General features: G+C 40.6%; 1 protein-coding gene across 1 annotated transcript in view; it reads left to right on the top strand.

The window, feature by feature from the left end:
- The window catches only part of gtf3c3 (general transcription factor IIIC, polypeptide 3), a 53,354-nt gene that overhangs the window by 18,484 nt on the left and 11,423 nt on the right, over positions 1-23,447 (top strand). The window contains exons 6-14 of the mRNA XM_055637796.1: positions 1,473-1,638; positions 4,521-4,668; positions 7,614-7,680; positions 10,486-10,586; positions 10,987-11,158; positions 14,432-14,634; positions 16,308-16,409; positions 18,373-18,508; positions 20,978-21,203. Of these exons, the coding sequence (XP_055493771.1) occupies positions 1,473-1,638; positions 4,521-4,668; positions 7,614-7,680; positions 10,486-10,586; positions 10,987-11,158; positions 14,432-14,634; positions 16,308-16,409; positions 18,373-18,508; positions 20,978-21,203 (1,321 nt within the window). The remainder of the gene's footprint in view (positions 1-1,472; positions 1,639-4,520; positions 4,669-7,613; positions 7,681-10,485; positions 10,587-10,986; positions 11,159-14,431; positions 14,635-16,307; positions 16,410-18,372; positions 18,509-20,977; positions 21,204-23,447) is intronic.

The following is a 23,447-nucleotide window of genomic DNA, read 5'->3' as shown; positions in this document are numbered from 1 at the left end:
GGTATCTTTCGCTGGATTTTAAAAATGCTTAAGAATTTCACATTTTTATAAGATTTCCAGTGTTAGACTTGTAATCCTCTGAATGATGAGGATAATTGTTTGGCCATGGGATATTTATTCTCCGAATTGCTTAAATCCTTCTTTATGTTTGTGCTGAGGCTTTTGCATTTGTCTTGACTATTATCTTTAGACTATACTGCCGTAAGTTCAAACTTTTTTCATCTACGTACTTCTAAATCCTTTGTGCACAGCCTTCAATCATTTTTCTGACACCTGATTTCAATTGAAAGCTTTACTGTTGAGCTCCAAGGTCAATAGCAATCAAACTTCCAATCCCAGTTCTATTGAGGTACTTGGTTTCATTAAATGTGGAAAATCCTGACCAAGTCATAACGGTGTTATTACTGCACAAGATGTCATAGGGAGATGCAGCAGAGAGACAGGCCTTATGTCTACCAGGTTCATGCTGAATATCAACCTCCCATTTACACTAATCCTACATTGTCCCAATTTGTTTTTAATATAGATATTCTCCATACCTTCCTATAAATTCCCCGCACATTCTCTCACTATCCTACTCAATCGGGGCAATTTTACAGTAATTAATTCATCTACTGACCTGCACATTTTTAGGATGTGGAACACTCCGAGGAAGCCCAACATGTCACTTCCACACAGACAGCACTCGAGGTCAGGATTGAACATGAGTCCATGGCACTGTGAGACAGTGACTCTTCTAGGATTGTCACTGTGGTGCCTGTCCAATGTGACCTTTCTCTAATCCTGCAAACTTGTCCTTATGAAAATAAAATTACATGGGAGTCTGCAAGTCATTAATAGTGTCAATAATAGTCATAAAATTATTAGTTATCACTAAACTGAAGTAATTATTGCAAGTTTTCATCAAAAGTATCTGTGATGGATTTGTCAAATGTTCGTCATGATGTTTTTGTAAATCTGCTTAATTTGTACCTGTGTAATTCCATCATACCGGATCAAGCATTCTTCGACAGTTGTATGGAGGACAAATGAAGCAATGCCTTGCTGGTCACTTTATAACTGTATCCATTTCTCACACAAACTTCTTATTTCGGGTGACACAGTGGTGCAGCGGTAGAGTTGCTGCCTTACAGCGCCGGAGACCCAGATTCAATCCTGACCGTGAGTGCTGTCCTTTCTCCCTGTGGTCGTGTGGGTTTTCTCCGGGTGCTCTGGCTTCCTCTCACATTCCAAAGATGTGCAGATTTGTAGGTTCATTTGCTTCTGTAAATGGTCCCTAATGTGTAGGATTGAACTGGTGTATGGGATTGTTGGTCAGCGTGGACTCAGAGGGCCGAAGGGCCTGTTTCCAGGCTGTAGCTCTAAACTAAACTAAACCAAATTAAGTTGTAGTTGTGACTTAGTTTGGATCATGCACAATGTTAAACTGTACAAAGCATCATGCACATAACTGATTTGTTTGTAACACACAGCCATAAAGTATGACACAACAAATGTCCGGTACCTTTGGGAGCGTTGCAGCCTTTATGAACAACTGAGTGAACACAAGATGGCTATGGATGGATACAGGCGCATCCTTAACATCCTGCCACCTACTGATGGAGAGCACTTCATGCAGCTGGCCAGAGATATGGCAAAGTAAGTAAGTCTCAGTAAGTGATCCATTTATTAAAAAGCTTGATCTACCTCTGAATTTGTGTCAGACATTTCTGCTTGGGGTAAGTTTTAGAAATTGTGCAAACTGATTTGGATATTTAACTGAGGAACATAATTAAAACATGACAATGTGAAATATTTTTTAGGTTTGAGCTTTTAGTCTTGTCGTATAAACAGACTTTAAGCTGTTGCTGAAGGAGCTGGAATGCAGCATCTCTGCTCTGGGTGTTAGTACTGCCTCGTCAGGAACATGACGTTATTCTTTTCCATAGAATGATTGCCTTGATTAGGATCAGCTATTCATTTAACCTGAGACGAATGAATGACATCTGGTGAATATCATGCCTAAGGCCAAAATATATTGTGTTTATCTGCCTTTACTGCAAAGAGTAGACGATTTGTGTGTGTGTTTTAGGATCTAAGATGATTTGTTTCCACTCCAGTTACGTGTGCTCTGGGGTAGTTGATGGACCATTGTGGGATTTTCAGTGAGATTTTCAGTGTTTGTTGGGAAGAGTGGGTGGGTGTGTAGCTTGGGAAGTGACTTCCTTCTTCCATTATTGATAGGGCCCTGAGTGAAGGGGGTAAAGATTCTCAGTGGCATTACAAATGTGCCTTCTTCATTTTGATTTGGATGTCAGGTAGGTGAATGACATAGGTCTGAAGAAGGGTTTTGGCCCGAAACGTTGCCCATTTCCTTCGCTCCATAGATGCTGCTGCCCCCGCTGAGTTTCTCCAGCATTTTTGTGTACCAGGTGAATGACATAGCCTGTCCATAAGATAAGGCTGAGTGCATTAGTCTTGTTGCTTGTGATGTTGCCTTGGGACAGGATGCTGATATCGGTCACTTATCCTGGCAGTGATTTGGAGGCTGTTACAAAAAGAGCATTGGTGATATGCTGTTCAGGGAACGGGGGTTCCCCTCCTCCACCATAAATGAGGCTCGCACCAGGGTCTCTTCCATACCCCGCAACACTGCTCTCTCTCCCCATCCCCGCACTCGCAACAAGGGCCGAGTCCCCCTAGTCCTCACCTTTCACCCCACCAGCCGTCACATACAAAAAGTAATCCTCCGTCAGTTTCGCCACCTCCAACGTGACCCCACCACTCAGCACCGGAAATTCTGCCTTCAGCGAGCAGCACCGGAAATTGGAGGAACAGCACCTCATATTCCGTTTGGGGAGTCTGCACCCCGGGGGCATGAACATCGAATTCTCCCAATTTTGTTAGTCCTTGCTGTCTCCTACCCTTCCTCAGCCCCCCTGCTGTCTCCTCCCATCCCCCAGCCTTCGGGCTCCTCCTCCTTTTCCCTTTCTTGTCCCCACCCACCCCCGCCCCCGACCAGTCTGAAGAAGGGTTTTGGCCCGAAACGTTGCCTATTTCCTTCGCTCCATAGATGCTGCTGCACCCGCTGAGTTTCTCCAGCTTTTTTGTGTAACCTGCTGTTTAGGTACAGTTGTTTATCCATGTGGAATAATACCGAATATACTTTGTTATTAAATATGTCAAAATTTATGTTGCTCGTAGATTTGTGCACAGAAATTGGGCATATTATTCCTGATAGTGAAATACCTTCCTTTTGTCCCAACAATTGGTGCAATTGTGCATGAAATTTACTAGGCTGTGATTTAAATTGAAATCTGCGTCAGAAAATTAATTGTCATTTAGCCTTTTTTTAACGAATCAGTATACATAGGGTGTAGACACAAAATGCTGGAGTAACTTGGCGAGACAAGCAGCATCTCAGGAGAGATTGAATGGTTGACGTTTCATGTCGAGACCTCTTCTTTAGACGGGTCTCGACCCGAAACGTCACCCATTTACTCTCTCCAGAGATGCTGCTTATCCCGCTGAGTTACTCCAGCAGTTTGTGTCTACCTTTGATTTAAACCAGCATCTGCAGTTCTTTCCCACACAATATATATGGGGTTATTGGCACATTGCTTCAGGTGGGGAGAGGGCGCATTTTTATACAAAATATGTTTTCTGATGTAAGTAAGGTTGCATGGTCTTGCTATCACTAGTATTTCTATAAAGCTTGCAATTGCCACAATGCTTCTGCTACTTTGGCAAAGATTTTAGGAATTAATTATCATGATACTTAATGAGAATTATCACGATCATCTTATTTGTCCTGTTCTGTCTTTACTGTGCTTTCCTCAGGATTTACTGTTCATCCTTCTCAAAGCATTTGGCATCACTTGCGTCTCCTATTTGTGTTTCAATCATTGTAAAGCAAATTTTGCCCACACAGCCTCTCATGGTATTGGGCCACACATTCCCCGAAGTGCTGCTCCTCTCCACAACATTACCCTTTTTAGTGGTTTTCTTGCTTATTGGACATTTTTCCTGCTGCCAAATTATTTATTTTCCCTAGATGTCTTTGTTTGATCCTTATGCAAGTTTAGGCACATTTAGCACTGACCATTTACATATTTTTTTCTATTATCTGCTTCTTCCCTCCCAATTTTCTCCTGAGAATACATCTGGACTCCACAAACTGGATGTGCCCCATTTGAGCTTGGCTTTGGCCTCTGTCATTTTCTTCATTGTGATGTCCATCCTGGCTCTCCATGTATACTCTTAAACTCCACTGAAATTCCCAATATTAAGTTAGAAAGCAACAATATGAAATAAAAATTAGAATTTATAGCATAATTTATTTATGTTCTAATAAACATTTCCCAGCTTGCCTAGAACGAGTTTAAAATGTTGGATTATGAATGAGGCTGTGATTAGCACATCTTACTTGAACTGAAAACAATGGGTGAACGGAATGTTTAACTACATTTTACTCATTATACACGCAACCCTATAGGAATTGGCTGTTTAATCTCTAATGCAACAAAATCTTTTTTTTTCAGAAGCTATTATGAAACTAATGATATTACCTCAGCTATTGGTGTGATGGAAGAGGCCCTTGGTAAACATCAGAGTTTAGTTTCTGCTGAGGATGTTAATATGGCGGCTGAATTGTACCTCTCAAACAAACAATATGATAAGACATTGGAGGTAGGTATGTGTGAACAATAGTAAAGATGGATGAAGTAATGCTTTTCGTTGGTAATGCACCAGATATTGTATCCCAGACCAGCAGTCTTTGCTCACTTGTCAACCCAATTAAATTATTCTTTGGTGGGGGTGCTACGAGATTGTGTCATAAAAATTCATATGCAGTTACTGCTTTAAGCTGAACACAGTTGTTACATTAACAATGTTAAATCCAAGATTAAAATAAATCTTGGAATAATTGACCAGATTATTATGTTTGCATCAGCTCTTTCATCTCTTGCCTTTACAATTTTAACTTGTCAGTTTAGATAAGCAACTAAAAGTTCTCGTTTCTTTACGTTACCTTCAATATGATGCGTTGCTGACAAATGGGTTGAGAAGCTATCTTAAACTACAAATAGTTTATCAAAATCACCTTGAAGAACAAGATCACATTCTACAGCTCTATAATGTGACCTTCTCTCCATGTATTGGAAATAGTACTCTTTAGATATTACCTAATGTTAAATGTGCTCATTATCTATATTACTTAAAGTCGGATCTTGACCGCTTTTGACTCACTGTGGTGCGATTTCCGAGAGAACGCCGCCACCTATGGCCGTCATTTTTGGCCACCTCGCTCAGAGACCCCCTCCGCCTTCCTGGACCAGAGGATTTTTCCCATCGATGAACAATCAGAGAGATATTAATGCTTTAAAAAAAATTGCCATTCTCTCTGCTGCTCCTGCTGGAGGGAGGGGGAGGGACTATAAAACCAGGAAGTGGTGTGCCTCACAGTTTCTGGAAGATGGAGGAAGCCAGAGGGTCACGTCTCTGAGCTCTGAATAACACTGAACACATGTCTACTCAATTGTGAGTGCCCTTAATGTGGTTTGAAAATGAAAATATGGTTGGTTTTAAGTAAGAATGCACTGCAAATGGTTGTTTGGGTTGAAGTAAAAATGCACTGCAAATGGTGGTTGTTTGGGTTGAAGCAAAAATGCACTGCAAATGGTTGTTTGGGTTGAAGTAAAAATGCACTGTAAATGGTTGTTTGGGTTGAAGTGAAAATGCACTGCAAATGGTTGTTTGGGTTGATGTGAAAATGCACTGCAAATGGTTGTTTGGGTTGAAGTGAAAATGCACTGCAAATGGTTGTTTGGGTTGGTGAAAATGCACTGCAAAGGGTTGTTTGTCTAAACTTGACAACTTCCTGTTTGCACTACATTGATTTTAGGTAAAACGCTACCACTTACGGCTGTGATTTTTGCCCATCTTACTCAGTCCCCCTCCGCTGATCAGGTGCAGAGGATTCTTCCCATCAATGAAAAATAAAAGTGTTATTAGTGTTTAAAAAATGTTGAGAATCTCTCTCCTGTCAATCACGCCATGAAGGCCACACCTTTTCCGGTGGAAGGGGGAGGGATTATAAAACCCGGAAGTGTGGGTGTGGCTCAGTCTCTGCTTGATGGGGAGGGAGAGGTCACAACTCTGTCTGAGCTGTGAATCAACTGAACACACTGAATGTCTACTGAACTGTGAGTGTGGTGTTTTGTGTGGATTTATGATGGTTTTATGGTGGTTTCACCTTGCTTGAAATGGTATGAAACTGCATTTGAATGTGGTGGCCTTGCACCCTGCATGAAATGGTATGAAACTGTATTTGAATTTGGTGGCCTTTCCCCCTCCTTGAATGGTAAAAAACTGCACTTGAATTTGGTGGCTTTGCACTCTGCTTGAAATGGAATTTCAAGGAATAGCCGTGAGTTAATAGCCAATAGCAGTTGCCAGCCCACCAGCCGTGAGTGAGCTGCCAGCACATCAGGCTTGAGGGACTGAGCTGCCACCCCATTTGGCCCACAATGTCCATACTAGCCCTCTGGAGACCAGTAGTCCCTACAGCCAACAACACCCATACCAGCGCTCCAGAAACCCCCCCCCCCACTGGCCACCAATATTGGAATTGGTGGAGAGCTGGAATGTTGTGTCGGGGGACCAGCCCTCCCGTATGGTGCGAACATGGGAGTTGGGTCGCACTTAGTCTAGTAAAATATATTATTTAGATTTTAAATGGATGCTTGTTTTTAAATTGTCACTGTCACTGGCTTTTCGTTCAGGGCTGCCTAACATCAGCCTTGGATGACTTAAATATTCCATAGTTCTATCTTCTACTTCAATTTAAAACTAGCTATTTTTTAATTAGTTTTATATTCCACTTTAGTTCAATGAGACCACATTATTGCTGAACAACAGTGTTAAACCAAAGTTATAAACTTCAAATCTTGCAAGTAAAAAGGAGATTTGCTTCTTTATTCGTCACCTTAAAACTACTCTGTTGAGGAATAATTTTGCCTGCATCCAAGCATTGAAACTACATCATTTCATCATTTGAACAGCATCAAATGTTGAAGATTCATTTGTCTGATGTCCTCCTTATCAAATTTCTCAAATACATCCTTCACGAATCACAACTGCTCCAGAACTGAAGTTCATGTTCTCTTGTCTACCAAGAACAAAGAACACAGGGCAGAAGCATGGTTATTAAGTAGAACCATGTCATAAGATTCTTGTTTCTCATAATTGTTGATTCCCTAATAGTTCAACAATTCCATTACAGCACTCTAAAGCTGCTCTGTCACCTTTGTATTCCAGAATGGTTCCCAATACTGCAACTAATTCATTTCAAGATCTATCATCCTATTTTCAAATCCTCTGGGGCCTTGTTGAAATTAATCTTCTCTGGTCATGTTATGTCTCAGCAAGCAAACTTTGTTTATTTATATGGACAAGCTCTCTAAAACCCAACTGCTTGCTCCCACGACTATTTAAAAATAAAATGGAATTTCCTTTTTTTCTGTTCATATTTCCTCCACCAGCAAGTTCATGTTTGATATAAAAAGAAGTAGTTTCAGACTTGCATGTCATTTTTTCAAAGTCTGTTGATTTTTTTTCTTTGCTTTTTGTAGATTATAACGACCTTTACTGAAGTTGTGGTCGAAAAGGGTTCCTCAAAAATAGATGATGCAGAGGAAGGTAAAAAGTACTTTGTGTTACAAACTACTTTTGAGATTTATGAAGATTTTGGGGCAATCGTGTATTTATGGGCTTGGTGTTTAAAAATTAGAAATTAGCCACATTAAACCCAGCTCGGGTTGATGGGATGAAGGTTTCTTCTGCTCAAATAAGGTTCCTCCGTGAAATGAATTCAAATGAACTTCTGGACCTTTAAATCTAATTTCTAATGGACATTAGCCAACCACATAAAACTTTCTCTAAACAGTATCAATTTAGTTGAGTGTAGAGCTACAGCACGGAAACAGGCCCTTCAGCCCAATGAGTCCGCGCTGATCAGCGATCCCCGCACATTAATGCTATCCTACACTGGGAACAGTTTTTTATTCATACCAACCCTAACCTACTAACCTGTATGTCTGGAATGTGGCAGGAAACTGAAGATCTCAGAGAAAGCTCACGCGGTCACGGGGAGAACGTACAAACTCCGTACAGACAGCACCCGTAGTCTGGTTCGAACCCGGGACTCTGGCACTGTGAGCGCTGTAAGGCAGTAACTCTACCGCTGTGCCCCTCTGAGAGATCATGGAATTTGTGGTGTTGGAACAGCTGCCACCCTAAAGTAATAAGAAAGGGTCCTCTGGCATTGGGACTGATGAATGTGGTTGGGTAAAGGAGATGAGTATTTACTCTCTACCTGATCTGACCATGATTCTGCACCTGAAGTGGAATAATTCCCCTATTTGCTCACAGTTAAAATATTGTTTACATTTGAAGAATACTTTCTTATCAATTACATCGTAATATCCTGGGAGTGTTAACATTACGGTACAGCATATCGCCCATTTGCCCTATACCCTTCAGAATGTGGCACTGTTTTCAGATAACTCTTCCTTATGTTAAAAAAATATATTCAAAGTGCCAGCGTAACTCAGTTGGTCAGGCAGTATTTCTGGAGAACATGGGATAGGCGATGTTTCAGGTCGGGACCCTTCTTTAGTCTGATTGTAGTGGGGGGTAGAAGGCTGGAAGAGAGGTGGGGGCCGAACAAAGCCTGGCTAGTGATAGATAGGTTTGATGAGGAAGGTTTTTGATTGGCAGAAATGTGGACAGAGGCCAGAGATGAAAGGAAAAAAAGTGTGAGGCAAGGATAGAAGAGGCATGAAACATTGCCAGAGGAAGGAATATAGGTGGAAGTGGAATGGGGGAGAGAGGGTACGGGAAGTGGAGAAATGGGTTTGAATCCAGGTGGGCGCAGGGACAATTTTCTGTGGACAAGCTTTGCCAGGTGGAGAAGAATGGTAGTAGAGGGGAACTGATTGGGGTTTTTGAGGACAGGTCACTCCAGCACTTTGTGTCTTTTTTGGTAAACCAGCATCTGCAGTTCCTTCTATCCATATATAGATAATCTGTTACTTTTTTTGCTGACATCACAGTCGTTCTGTTCTTGTACAGAAGTAAATCTAAACATATGGACTGGCCAGTTCCATATTCTAAAATCAGAGATATTACTCCTAGAAATCCAAATGCCTCTAAAATAATGTTGGGCATATCTTTTGGAGAAGCAGAATTTTTTTAAATCTAGTTAAGCCGTAATTTCTATCAGTACAGTATCTTCTGGAGTGGTATTAAAGTGCTCAGTGGAATAAAGAATAAAATAAAGGAAGATATACCACCATTTAAGAAAATCATATTGTAATATATTGGCCTCCCCATCAGCTGCTGAATCATGAATGACGTGCCTTAATTTCCCCATCGAGCAAATGCACATTCTTGATTATGTTTCCATCTCTCTCCAGCACTCCCCCTTCCAAGTTCTCCGACCAGTCTGACTATTCCTCTGATTAAATGATATCACTGTATGCTTCGTTGTCAACTTTTCCTAGCTGACAATGATCTATCCTACATTTTCCTTTAACTACATCTCTTTTGATATCTCGTTTTCACACCTTACCGTTCTTTATCTCTATGTCTCCCTCTCCCGGACTCTCAGTCTGAAGAAAGGTCTCGATCTGAAACGTCAACCATTCCTTCTCTCCAGAGATGCTGCCTGTCCCGCTGAGTTACTCCAGCATTTTGTGTCTACCTTTGGTTTAATCCAGCATCTGCAGTTCTTTCCTACCCAAGTGGATATTATAGATCCAATGTTATCAATAACATGAGAATTGATTGGCAGCTTGATAACATGAGAATTGATGGTAACATCTATAATATCCACGATTCTTCAAAATAACCAGCAGTAGTTCATTTTCTAACCTTCTCCCAGCAACATAATCAAGAATAGACACAAATGATGTTCATGATATAGGATTGAGAAAAAAAGAGGAAGAATTCTATGTGTAGAGAGTTATCAGGCCATTCTTAGTCACGTGTGTGACTAAAAAAATATGAAAATTTGTGGAATACCTCTTCTAATTCTGAAAGCATTACAGGTAGATTGCTTTGTTCTGTATATATGATTCTTTTTTCCCCCGAAGTTTATCAAGGGACATTTTTATGTTATCCTGACAATGTTTGTTTCGGGTCAGAGGTCAAATATGACTGGTCACGTGCGTGACCTCACACGGAAGCTTTTCTTTCATAACTCAGTTTTATCTTACAAACTCTGTGAATTAAAAAAAATGTATATATATTGTTCTGTAAGTAGGAAAATAGCAATGAATAAGAATAATCTCGTACAAGAATGTTTTAATGTATTGCTTTATATGATGACATCTGGTCACGTGTGTGACATTTTGGGTCACTTTCCAAAGAATGGCCCAATCTAATACTCTTCAATCCACTGATATAATCTAAACTGTTCTCTATGCTTTTACCTGATTCCAGATGTTACTTACAATTGTCAGATTCCAGATGCTGTTCCGATAGATATTCGAGTCAAGCTGATGGTATGCTTGATCCATCTTCATATCCTTCAACCCCTTGATGTAAGTATCAGGCCAATACGTGACAATAAACTAAACTGTAAATCAACACAAGTAAATAAAGGCTGTTTCTTTCTCCATGGTTTTGCCTAATCTGATCATTATTTCTCGTACAATCTGCTTGTTTTCACAGACGACACGTTATTTCTAGTATTAATTAATCTTAATTAATGCTAAAAATAACGTGTAGTCTGCGAAAACAAGCAGATTATACGAGAAATAATTATGTCCCTTGAAAGACCAAATGTATTTTTGCAAACATGCATTTCAATTCTGTGATAATGGAGTATTTTTTTCAAAGTTCAACGAAGACAGAATTTCAATGAGCTTTATATTGAAGAATATTGAAAGCCGTGGAGTTTAGCTACTGTTAATTACCTTGTCAGATTCTTTTTATCTGCAGCTTTTAATGACTCACTTAATGGAACAGAACCCTGAAGACATGGGGGACCTTTATTTAGATGTAGCTGAAGCTTTCCTGGAGATTGGCGAGTATAACTCTGCATTGCCCCTATTGAGCGCTCTTGTGTGTTCAGAACGATACAACCTTGCAGTTGTCTGGCTCCGTCATGCAGGTAATTACATTTAGAGACTGCAAGTCTTGTTACTCAAAGTCAATCTTTTTACAGTACGATGGCAGTTTTTGAAAGAATCAAAAACTGGTGAAACTAGCATTTGCACTTGCAAGGAATGAAGTTGCTGCATGTGACACAAAAAGATCCATCCTGCTTTAATTGAAAAGGAATTATTTATGAGGATTTACATACTTGGCACAGACACAGTTTGTTTAAGAAAATATGATTGTAGTTATGAAGAAAGATTAGATAAATTAGAGGGGTTTTCTTTGGAGCAGAGGGAATATATAAAATTGTGATGGATTTAGGTAGAGTAAATTGAATTCCTTCAGGTGAGGAATCAAACACTAGGGGGCAATGATTTACAGTCATTGGCATAAGGAGGCGAAGGAAGCAATTCTTTCCTCCCAGGGTGGCCGGGATCTAGAACTCACTGCCTCATTGTTTCACCATCACCAGGAACTGTTTCGGTTTTAAATAGTTCTAAAGTATTAACTGAATTAAAATTACATAACTGGCACGGTGGGATTTGGAACTTCTTGTTTAGCCAAAGCATTTAGTAACTGTCCAATAATTTAAACACTGCACCACCACTATTGTCAGTTCCCTGTAGTAGTTGCTAATACACATTTTAGAGATGTGTACATTATGAGAATTGTTAAAAGAGTTGGAAGAGAAAGAATAGAGAAAAAATATGAGAAGGAGCTAGAGTGACATGATTTTGGCCATTGGAGGGAATTAAATATAATACTTGGTCAATTGATCATTAATATTTCATGGATGTGTATCAAGAAATTATTCTTATCCAACTATATGAAGCTCAAAAGGGAACAGATCTTGAAGAGCCAGAGGAAACTGTGGGGCCGTTTTGAAAAGGGCTTTTGTTTTTGTTCATTCTGACTCACTTTAGATGAGAGTTGGTCGGTCATGACTTATCAACGAGGCAGTAGTGGGTTGGAATATGCAGCAATACTGCTTATGCACACGAATATTTCATATTTCTAGTTTACTTTGATGTAATTGTATGGTTGTAATCGCAGCGGCCTCTGCAGCCCGTTTGTCTTTTTGTTATTTTTTGTCCCGTTTTAATGAGTTTTTATTTTTTTGATGGGGTATGTGTGTGTGTGTGTGTGTGTGTGTGTGTGTGTGTGTGTGTGGGGTGGGGGGGGGACTTTTAAAATCATTACCCTGCACGGAGAACCCGACCTTTCCCTGTCGGGTCTCCGTTGCCATTGGGGCTGCAACGTGGAGCGGCCTCCAGCAGGAACGTCCTGGGGCTCCAGTCACGGAGCTGCGGATCGCAGAGAGCTGGCCGAGTCCGGAGCGGGAGGAGCGGTGGTGGCGCACTGCTGCGACCCGACCCTCGGTGATTCGGAGGCTTACCGCAGGTCTTGTGGACGGTGATATCGGGAGCCCGCGGGTCCCTGCTGGGAGACCGCTTTTCGGGGCTTCCGCAACGGCGACTTCTCCCGCCCGAGTAGCGGGGTCGAGGATGACCTGGAGCGGGGCCTTACATCATCGCCCGGCGTGGCTTCAACGGCTGCGGGACTTTGCCAGCGCCCGCCGGGGGCTCCAACAACAAGACCCGGAGCGCGGCCTTGCATCCCCCGGCGCGGCGTTAATGGCTGCGGAACAATTGTCATCGCCCGCTGGGGGCTCTGATTTTGACTCTGACATCGGGAGGGGAATGGGGAGTGCAGGGGAGAGATAGGTGTTTTTTGCCTACCATCATAGCGAGGAGGAGATGCGCTGTGATGGATGTCTGTGTAAATTGTGTTCTGTCTTGGTCTTTTTTTCTTGTATGTATGACTGCAGAAGCAACATTTCACTTGAGCGTCTATGAGGTTCAAGTGACAAATAAATTGTATTGTGTATTGTATTGTGTGTGGTTTGTTCTTTATGTTATTTTCATATCAAATGCACTAGGATACATGGAAATGGTGGCAGAGATCTGTGATGATGTGATGGCAGTGGTAGCTTTCTACCATCATGCAGGCATTTCTCTCTCAACTTGTAACAATATTGGCGATGACCAAAGAGACTTCTTATGTAACTGTGGGAAAATAGCCAGGAAACATTAGACATATAATATTGTCTCTTTTTAGATCTAAACTTTCCAAAATTTGTCAAGATGATAATGGAATTTAAGTATAAATGTTTTAACTCTTTTATACTAGAAGTACATTAGAATTTGTACCATTAGAATTTGTATCACCCCATGAAGAAAATTAGTGAGTTTTACTCTACCAAATAAGGGCCTCTTTGCATCCTTGGGCTGTGAATGATACAGAGCAAACATCAAGCTACAGAATCCCTCTGTACTTCTCAATCTGACTAGTGGAAGGAACCTCACCACCCAACATTTTTTTCTTTCCCTGTATGCTCTCCCTCAAATCTGTAAAACTTAATCAGTTAACTTCCTAATTTCCAAATTTTGTTTTAACCACATACTCCATCTATGAATTAACGTCCATTCCTCAACTTATCTCCATTTCAAGCGATACAGTATCGACTAGTATCTTCCATTTGCCCACCGACTCCCAACAGTTACTTTCACTGCAATTCCACTCATCCCAGATTCTACCTGTCATGAGATCATAAGTGATAGGAGCAGAATTAGGTCATTCAGCCCATCAAGTCTACTCAGTCATTCAGTCATGGCTGATCTATCTCTCCCTCCTAACCCATTCTCCTGCCTTCTCCCCCATAACATCTGACACCCGTACTAATCAAGAATCTATCGATCTCTGCCTTAAATATATCCACCGACTTGGCCTCTACAGCCTTCTGTGGCAAATAATTCCACAGATTCCTCTGACTAAAGAAATTCCTCCTCATCTCCTTCCTAAAAGAATGTCCTTTAATTCTGAGTCCTAGACTCTCCCACTAGTGGAAACATCCTCTCCACATCCATTCAATCCAAGCCAATGCATCTGTTGATTCCTTCCCTACAAACTGCAGCATCTTAGTTTCATCTTCACTGTAGCAGATAGAGCCATCATCCACGTCCTTTTGTTTTCCACATTCCATTCTGTCCCCTTGCCTTTCCACTTGTTCAAACCTTTAGACCAACCAGTGTCCATTTTCAACAAATCGCTCCCCACTGGTTACAGCGCTTCCAATGTCATGCCAGCGCCAAATATTGATCATCTTTCTGGAGTAAGTGTATCACTGTATTAATTATGGGGTGACATTGATGACAGGGAAGAGAATAGAATTAAACTTTTGGAAAAGGTAGTTTATGCTCAATTCTAATTTTTGTTTTGTTGTTAGAGTGTTTGAAAGCCTTGGGCCATATGGAGCAAGCATCGGAGAGCTACGCTAAAGTAGTGGCAATGGCACCTTTACACTTGGATGCACGCATTTCTCTCTCAACCTTACAACAACAATTGGGGAGGCCAGAGAAAGCTCTCGAAGCACTGGAATCGATGCATGATGCTGAAACGTTAACACATGATGCGAGCGCAGCTCAACAGGTAAAAAAAATGTAGCTACCAGTCAATTCTAGTTGCAGACCTTGTGTTTCCCTGCATCTGGAGAAGCATATGCACATGGCCAAATAATGATTTACTGGCAACATATTGGATGCGTTGAAATAACAGTAAATATTTACTTACTGCAATCGAAATTTGGTTAGTGGAGTAGGAAGGATTTTGTGTCTGGCTTTTACTCACGTACCCGCATGCAAAGATTTGAAATGAAATTTTCCACAGTAAATGGGTCATTCAGCCTAAAGCTTGAAAGAAAGAGTGCATTCTTTTCATCAGTCCATCATAAGGCCCATTTACTATGGTACATTTTATTTTGTAATGTGCATTCAGGTATGTGTATAAAAAACAGTTTGAAATCCTTCTTATTCCACCACCAACCAAATTTCGATGGCAATAAGTAAATATTTACTGTAATGCTTTGGAGTGGTTGAATAACTTCTTCAAGGAAGAACCACCACCTCTCTTTCATTAACACTAAATTCTTGTCTTGCAGGCAATATTTACATCCTTAAATTTTTTTTCAAAAAGTAGGCTACTATTCAAGCTGTTAAATGAATGATTCATGGCCAAAAGGATCACATCCAGTCAGCATGATAATATGTGTATTTAACTGGTGAGCCTTCTTTGGCGGGGCTAGCTGGTTGAATATGACCCATGTCTGTAGAAGTCGGGGAAGGAGCAAAAATGTCACTGCCTTATGAAAATGCTGACTCTTGAGTAAGATCTGTGAAGTCAGTTTAGATATACTTTCAAAGTTGATTTCAGCTAATTCAAGAGATTTGTTTGTGAGTGCAACAAACCATTAGGCACACAGGGTTTTTTGGTTATTCATTAAGTTGCATTGAGGAAGGTTATCCTTGAAGGCTCCTCAAATTGGGCCATGCGGGTAGAAATTAGGTACAAAAAGGGTGTTACCACTTTGTGAGTATTACCAAACAGTCAACAGAAGATACAGAAACAGATATGTAAGCAATGGTAGAGAGTTGTGATAAAGAGTTATGGTACTCAGTGATTTCAATTTTCCAAATTTTAACTGGGATTGCTTTAGTGTAAAATGCTCAGAGCAGATTGGGGAGGTTCTGGACATTGAAAATATCAAGGGTTGGATAAAGAGAAAAAAGGAAGTACATAGCAGGTAGAGAGAACTAAAGAGGAGTGAGGCAGTCGGGTCTATAACAACTTTAGAGAGATGTTTATATCATCCTATCCATACATCATGTAATATGTTTGGTTAATAACTGGTGTAGCTTTATCTATCTTTTAAATATTGTTCCATTACATAAACAATGTTAATACACGGTGTCACATTGGAAACAGTTTAAAATGGGCTTAGGAGTGTCAAACATATTAAATGTGTTTAAGTCTCGTGTGTTGATTAAAATGACATTGATGAAATTCAAAGAAAATGCCAGACTACCTGTGGGATGGTCAGGGATGAATGAACAGAGCAGGAAATCTAACATAAGAACAACTGAAACTAATTCTGTAGAATTCATAATTCCTAGTACAATTTATGGAGTAAAAACAATGTCAATCTGCCAGTGGTGACAGTTTTCTAAAGGAGAATTTTAATTGCCTGTCTTTCTTAAACTTTGTTTTCATTAATTTAAAATCATTATATTTCCTAACACTCTAATAATCACTTGTGTGATACTCAGGAATTGAAGCTGTTACTTCACCGTTCAACCTTGCTATTTTCACAAAAAAAGTTACCCGATTATGTGGATGCTTTACTTGCCATGCTCGCAATGCTCCTAAAGGTGAGTTGAAATTTAGATTTAGTTTCACATTTTCCCAGTCAACAAATAATTGCTAATTAAAAGAGATTTGATATACAATTCTGATATCAAAGTAAAATGGTCTCTTTTTCTTGAGGCCATTTAAAATTGCATTTGTTCAAACTCACTGAATTCAACTTTATATCTGTAGTGGTTAACAAAGGAATATTGGAACATGTTGTAAGGACATGATTTTTAAAAGGGAATAGAAAAGAAGCAATGTGTGTGCCAGTTTAACACCCATGATATTGTAAACGACATGTGTAGGAAAGAACTGCAGATGCTGGTTTAAATCGAAGATAGTCACAAAATGCTGGAGTAACTCAGCGGGACAGGCAGCATCTCTGGAGAGAAGGAATGGGTAACGTTTCGGGTCGAGATCCTTCTTCAGAATGAAGAAGGGTCTCAACCCGTAACGTCACTCAAACCTTCTCTCCAGAGATGCTGCCTGTCCCCCTGAGTTACACCAGCATTTTGTGTTTATATTGTAAACGACAACTGGTTGAAGTGGATGCATAAGCTTGTAAGCTCTTTCCCCTCACCTTAGCTTAATTTTAACACTTTACTTGTGTCTGGTGAGGATTTGAGCGGATTAAATTAATGGAGTAGATTATTTGTTGTTGGTTCAGTAACTTGGGCAGCAGTAGAGGTACTACGGATGCTGGTTTAAACCAAATATATACACAAAAAGCTGGAGTAACTCAGCGGGTCAGACATCATCTCTGGAGAAAAGGTTTTGGGGAGAAGGTAAAACAGGGCTGTGTGGTGCTGGATAACGATAAGGTTGGAGGCTGTTGAGACAGTCGGAAGAAGGGTCTCGATCCGAAACGTCATCCATTCCTTCTGTCCAGAGATGTTGCCTGTCCCACTGAGTTATCCAGCATTTTGTGTCTATCTTCAGGCTGTGGAGACAGTTGGCTTCAGAACCTGGAGCCTGAGAAAGTTAAGGCAGGAATCCTGTACCCAATTGCAAGTCAATAATGATACTGGATAAACGCTTGTATAGTATCTGAGGAAAGTTTTACTATAGTCCTCCCCCTAATCGCACTTGCGATGAACACTGACACATGAATGGGATTGCTGGCTGAGAACTTACAGGGAACCAGCAGAACAGTGACCATTCAAGGCATCAAGGTCTTCAGAAGGAAAAACAAGAAAATTAACAGAAACATTTTGGCAAAGCAGAAACAGGTACCAGCAATGTTCCCTTCAAGACAGTATCTCTGTTATATTTTAAAAAAATAGAGAGGATTTGGGAATCTCCCTCTTGCTTTAAATTTGCTGCTGCAAAGGCTTAGAATTGCCTGGTTTGACTTTCTGGTTTAAGTTATTTTCACATTGTATTCAATCACAAACTAGTTTATACATTGCAATTGTAAATTGTAAGTTTGAATTTTCATGAAACATATGCACAATGGTATTTTGCTCAGGGTACATTGTGAAATTTTACTAATCCAATATTCTTGGGATTTTGGTGGTTCCCGGCTGCAGTTTATGTGGTTTATTGGTTATTATTTCCAATAATCTCAATCAGTAATGTCATAACATGTTAAATCATCACAAGCACTAAACATTGATAATGTTGTCTGACAAAATAAAGGGATAAAATTAACTTGCAGAATTCAGAGAACCAGCTGAATGACTGTTCTATTTGGCTTCTGGAAATTGCAGCATATACAATGCCTCTCAATGTTTTTCCTTCGTGTTTTATTGTGAAAGAAAACACCCAAATCTGACGGAATTTAAAATGCTGCCAATTGTTGTCATGTTTATTTTAAGATGTTGGCAGCAAGTCTCCCACTTGCAGGAAGTTTTGTTGGGTTGGAGATTTGTTGCCTTGGAGATTTAGCTGTTATTTGATTTTCCTTTGGGGGGAAAGAAATATTTACTGAACAATTTGTGATCTTTTTTTTTTAAGTACAAATTATATTGAATATCTTTCTAGGTTGCAATGAGCAGGGCTCAAGTTTCATTGGTTTCAAGGTCCAAAAATGGGGGAAAACATCTGTATCTTGTCAAGGACTCAAGAGATAAAGTCAGTGACATTGATGATCAGGAAGCTGCGTATTTGGATGTGAAAGGTAAGGAACACACTTGTAATCATGAGGTTTCAACTAAAAATCTACTCATTGCCAATAAATGAGTCTGGTGTCAATCTACAATCTATAGGTTTGAGCATTAAGCTGACATAATTAGTTGTATGCATTGCTTTGTCATTCTTACAAAATGAGCAAGGCAGAATTTAAATCCTCTGCAATACTCCACATGAAATGTCTATAACTTTTAATCTAACATTCAGAGTTTCATATGATTATGTCACCTGAGTTGATGGATAGAAATTTCATTACTGTGCTACATTCTATAGACTTCAATAGCATCTCAACTTGACTTATTTAAAAGTTGTAAACTGGATGCTGTTGTAAAATCCTACATATACAGGCACATGCAAAAACTATGCAGCACAAATAACTTTTTTCATTGTTTATGGCTGCTGTTGTCCTGCTCCATAATCACAGAATCCTTCGTTTGAAGTCAGTCCTCATTCATGTTATTCATCCAACATTGCTCAGCACAGGTTTTTCATGGTTGAAATAAAAAAAAAGCTTTAAAGGTACTTCATAGATATTATTCATCTTTATTCAGATGGCATTTTATACCAAAAGCATTCTTGATATTTTTTTCAACACCATGAAAATTGCAACAGCCACTGGTCACGTAAGAGCTTAGCACTGAAGATAGAATGAGATTATGGGTGAACTGTGATCCCATGTACTCCCTTTGATCTGTATCTTGTAATATCTGCAGTTATCAAGTCTATCATGTTCAGGTTAAAACATAATAACCATGTTTGCGGAGTGTTCAGTACCTATTTTGTGGAGAATGTTGCATGGAAGTGTTTCTCAACTTCATTCCCATTGCACTATGTTCTAATGAGCAGAATTAATTCTTTATTGATATTCTGTCAGCTTCCCATAATATTTTTACATTTTTAATCTAGTTCAAGTTCAAGTGAGTTTATTGTCATGTGTCCCTGTATAGGACAATTAAATTCTTGCTTTGCTTAAGCACACAGAAAATAGTAGGCATTTACTACAAAACAGATAAACGTGTCCATATACCATGATATAAATATATACACACATGGATAAATAAACTGATAAAGTGCAAATAGCAGAAAGTGGTTATTAATAATCAGAGTTTTGTCCAAGCCAGGTTTAATAGCCTGATGGCTGTGGGGAAGTAGCTATTCCTGAACCTGATTGTTGCAGTCTTCAGGCTCCTGTACCTTCTACCTGAAGGTAGCAGGGAGATGAGTGTGTGGCCAGGATGATGCTTTGATTATGCTGCCAGCCTTTTTGAGGCCGCGACTGCGATAAATCCCCTCGATGGAAGGAAGGTCAGAGCCGATGATGGACTGGGCAGTGCTTACTACTTTTTGTAGTCTTTTCCTTTCCAGGGCGCTCAAATTGCCGAACCAAGCCACGATGCAACCGGTCAGCATGCTTTCTACTGAGCACCTGTAGAAGTTAGAGAGAGTCTTCCTTGACAAACCGACTCTCCGTAATCTTCTCAGGAAGTAGAGGCGCTGATGAGCTTTTTTGATAATTGCGTTAGTGTTCTCGGACCAGGAAAGATCTTCAGAGATATGCACTGGACTCCCTTCAAGTCTGATATCACTCCTAGAAGTACACCTAGAACTGGTGAAACCTGATATTGAACCAGAGATTGGTATATTGTGAAATTATTGCTATCCTCTTGTATTCTACCTAAATAAAAGATCGAGTCAATTTGGTTGTTTGATAACTTTGGAGTGATGCACCCCTCATTAGAATCTCACATTCTTCCCATTTAAGCCAAATCACTTGCAAGCCAATGGGAAATATTACAAAATAAATAATCAACAGAAAGATTGTCAATCAATCCATGCACATTAAGCTATCTAAAATAAAATAAAAAACTGTTCTTGTCAAGTGATGCCCTCCAGGATCTCATAAGCAAAGTGTGTTCCAGCATAGAAAGAGAATGCGCTCCATTTCAGACGGTGAACTTTATGATCTGTGGAAGCTCAGAAGAAAGTGAAGATGTCAGATATTTAGATGACTGAGGGAGTTGGGAAAACCTGAGCAATCTGATGGCATTAGTGTGTCATTGACCTGTGTAAGAATCTCTGCCTGAAGCTGCCTCCAGTACTACCAGTGCAACGAAAGAAGCTGTCTTAAGGTTTCCGTGGTAGTAACAAAATTTGCTTTTTATTGTTTTCACACAGCTTGGCCTATTGTTTTCAGTTGTCTTGCTCGAAGAAATGTTATTGGCCTTGGCCGAAAGGGGAAATCCCACTGTCATTGGGGTATCCTTTTATTCTGCACCAAATAGAATACTTGCTATCAACAGTAATCATCCATTTTCTTTCCCCCTGAAGTCCAATAGGTATTGTGTACTTTGCTTTTGGGACTCCATCATTTAATTTTGTGTATTGTGATCTGTAAGCCATCTTTTCCTCAGTTTCTAAAAATGGCTACTTACACACTTTTCTATCTTTTTCACAACAGGGAAAACTAGTGTTCTGAATAAAGATGACTGGTGGAATTTATTGTTAAAGGCAATTTACACCTTGTGTGACCTCATACGTTTCAAAGAAGCTGAACTCTTAGTGGATTCTTCCTTGGAATATTACTCATTTTACGATGACAGGCAGAAACGGAAAGAGTTGGAATACTTTGGCTTGTCAGCTGCTGTTCTGGACAACAACTTCAGGAAAGCATACAATTATATCAGGTACTGCATACTCACCCAGTTTCGATGACAAAAACTGATTCATTTTAATGTAGTGAGAAGCATATTATTTACATTGAAAATCATTTATCAATGTGAATCGTCACCTATTCCTTCGCTCCATAGATACTGCCTCACCCGCTGAGTTTCTCCAGCATTTTTGTCTACCTTCGATTTTCCAGCATCTGCAGTTCTCTCTTAAACATCTAAATAATCATCGTATTTTGGAGGCAGTGGTGCAAGGAAATATTGTAACTGTCAGATAAAAAGAAAACATAGACTATTATTTAAATAAAATTTGTCATGGTCAGGGTGTTTCAAAATGCTGAGTAGCCAAATAAGTATTTTTGAACTGCAGTTGCTTTGTTGTGAAGGAAATGTAGCAAACTAATTTGCACTCGTACAGCCCTGCAAACCTTAATGAAATAATGTCTTCATTAATTCTTATTGGACATTAAAGGATGTATATTAGTCAAATATTGTCTCCCTGGTGGAAGTATTAAAGATGTCACAGAGTGACTGCAGAAAATTCTGGAGGAGGAGGAGGGTGAACTAACTGCTTTCTTTGAGTTTTGGGGTGAGTGGATTTCAGAAGATCATCTCCATGCATCTGACTAGAATGCATGCAGAGAAGAAATCGGTGACTGCGAGGTAGACAAAAACCAAGCAGGCAGGTAGTTCTGGAGAACTCTGAGGGCATCTTGCTGTCTAACCAATATTGAGTTTTGCTAGGGAGGTCCGTGGGCAGTGCAGCATCTACCAAGAATAAAACAACATGGTGAAATGCTTTTGTTGTGTGCGATCCAGTCAGCGATGACTACACATGATTACAATCAAGCCGTCCACAGTGTACAGATACAGTATAAAGGGTGTAGATTGGTTACATATAAGTTAGCATCACTAAGTCCACCCCACTGTAACGTTTATACTAACACTTGCTTCCGGCACTGCACAGTTCGAGCAGCAGTTAGGATGTTCTGACAACTAACCATCCTCTATGCTGTTAAAGTCTCTATGCTGATTAAAGATGACTTTGGATCACATAGTGTGTATAACTCCTGTTTACACTCCTGTTTACATGGTGTCAGAAGTGGGATGGTGGGGGGCGCCTAATGGCAGTGTTCAGGTCTTTCGGGTTGATGCACAGACGGATTTCATTTTTGTCCTTCTTGAAGGTGGCAACCATGGTTGAGACCCAGGTGCAGCAGCATCTATGGAGCGAAGGAAATAGGCAACGTTTCGGGCCGAAACCCTTCTTCAGACTGATCAGGGGTGGGGGTGGGTGGGGACAAGAAAGGGAAAAGGAGGAGTAGCCGGAAGGCTGGAGGGTGGGAGGAGACAGCAGGGGAGCTGAGGAAGGGGAGGAGACAGCAAGGACTAACAGAATTGGGAGAAGTCGATGTTCATGCCCCCGGGGTGCAGACTCCCCAAACGGAATATGAGGTGCTGTTCCTCCAATTTCCGGTGCTGCTCGCTGTGGCCATGGAGGAGACCCAGGACAGAGAGGTCAGAGGCGGAGTGGGAGGGGGAGTTGAAGTGCTGAGCCACCGGGAGGTCAGCTAGGTTATTGCGGACCGAGCGGAGGTGTTCGGCGAAACGATCGCCCAACCTCCGCTTGGTCTCACCGATATAGATCTGCTGACATCTAGAGCAGCGGACGCAATAGATGAGGTTGAAAGAGATGCAGGTAAACCTCTGTCGCACCTGGAACGATTGCTTGGGTCCCTGAAAGGAGTTGAGGGGGGAGGTAAAGGGACAAGTGTTGCATCTGCTGCGGCCGCAAGGGAAAGTGCCCGGGGAGGGGGTGGACCGAGAGGGAAGGGAAGAATTGACAAGGGAGTTATGGAGGGAGCGGTCTTTGCGGAAGGCAGATATGGGGGGAGATGGGAAGATGTGGCCAGTAGTGGGGTCACGTTGGAGGTGGCGAAACCGACGGAGGATTATTTTTTGTATGTGATGGCTGGTGGGGTGAAAGGTGAGGACTAGGGGGACTCGGCCCTTGTTTCTCCAGCTTTTCTGTGTAACCTTCGATTCTCCAGCATCTGCAGTTCCCTCTTTAACACATGGTTGAGACCCAGTCGGTGGGGTCACTGTAAAGTTTAGTCCAAGATAAAGTTCAGTATAGGTTTAACGTGAGAGGGAAAATATTTAATAGGAATTTGAGGAGCAACTTTTTCACACAGAGGGTGGGGTGTATATGGAATGATCTGCCGGAGGAGGTAGTTGAGGCAGAAGCCATAACAACAC

The sequence above is a fragment of the Leucoraja erinacea genome, chromosome 7, assembly GCF_028641065.1.
Source record: "Leucoraja erinacea ecotype New England chromosome 7, Leri_hhj_1, whole genome shotgun sequence".
In the NCBI taxonomy this organism is placed as follows: Eukaryota; Metazoa; Chordata; class Chondrichthyes; order Rajiformes; family Rajidae; genus Leucoraja; species Leucoraja erinaceus.
The sequence above is the reverse complement of the archived record's forward strand: the minus strand, read 5'-3'. Positions and strand labels throughout refer to the sequence as shown.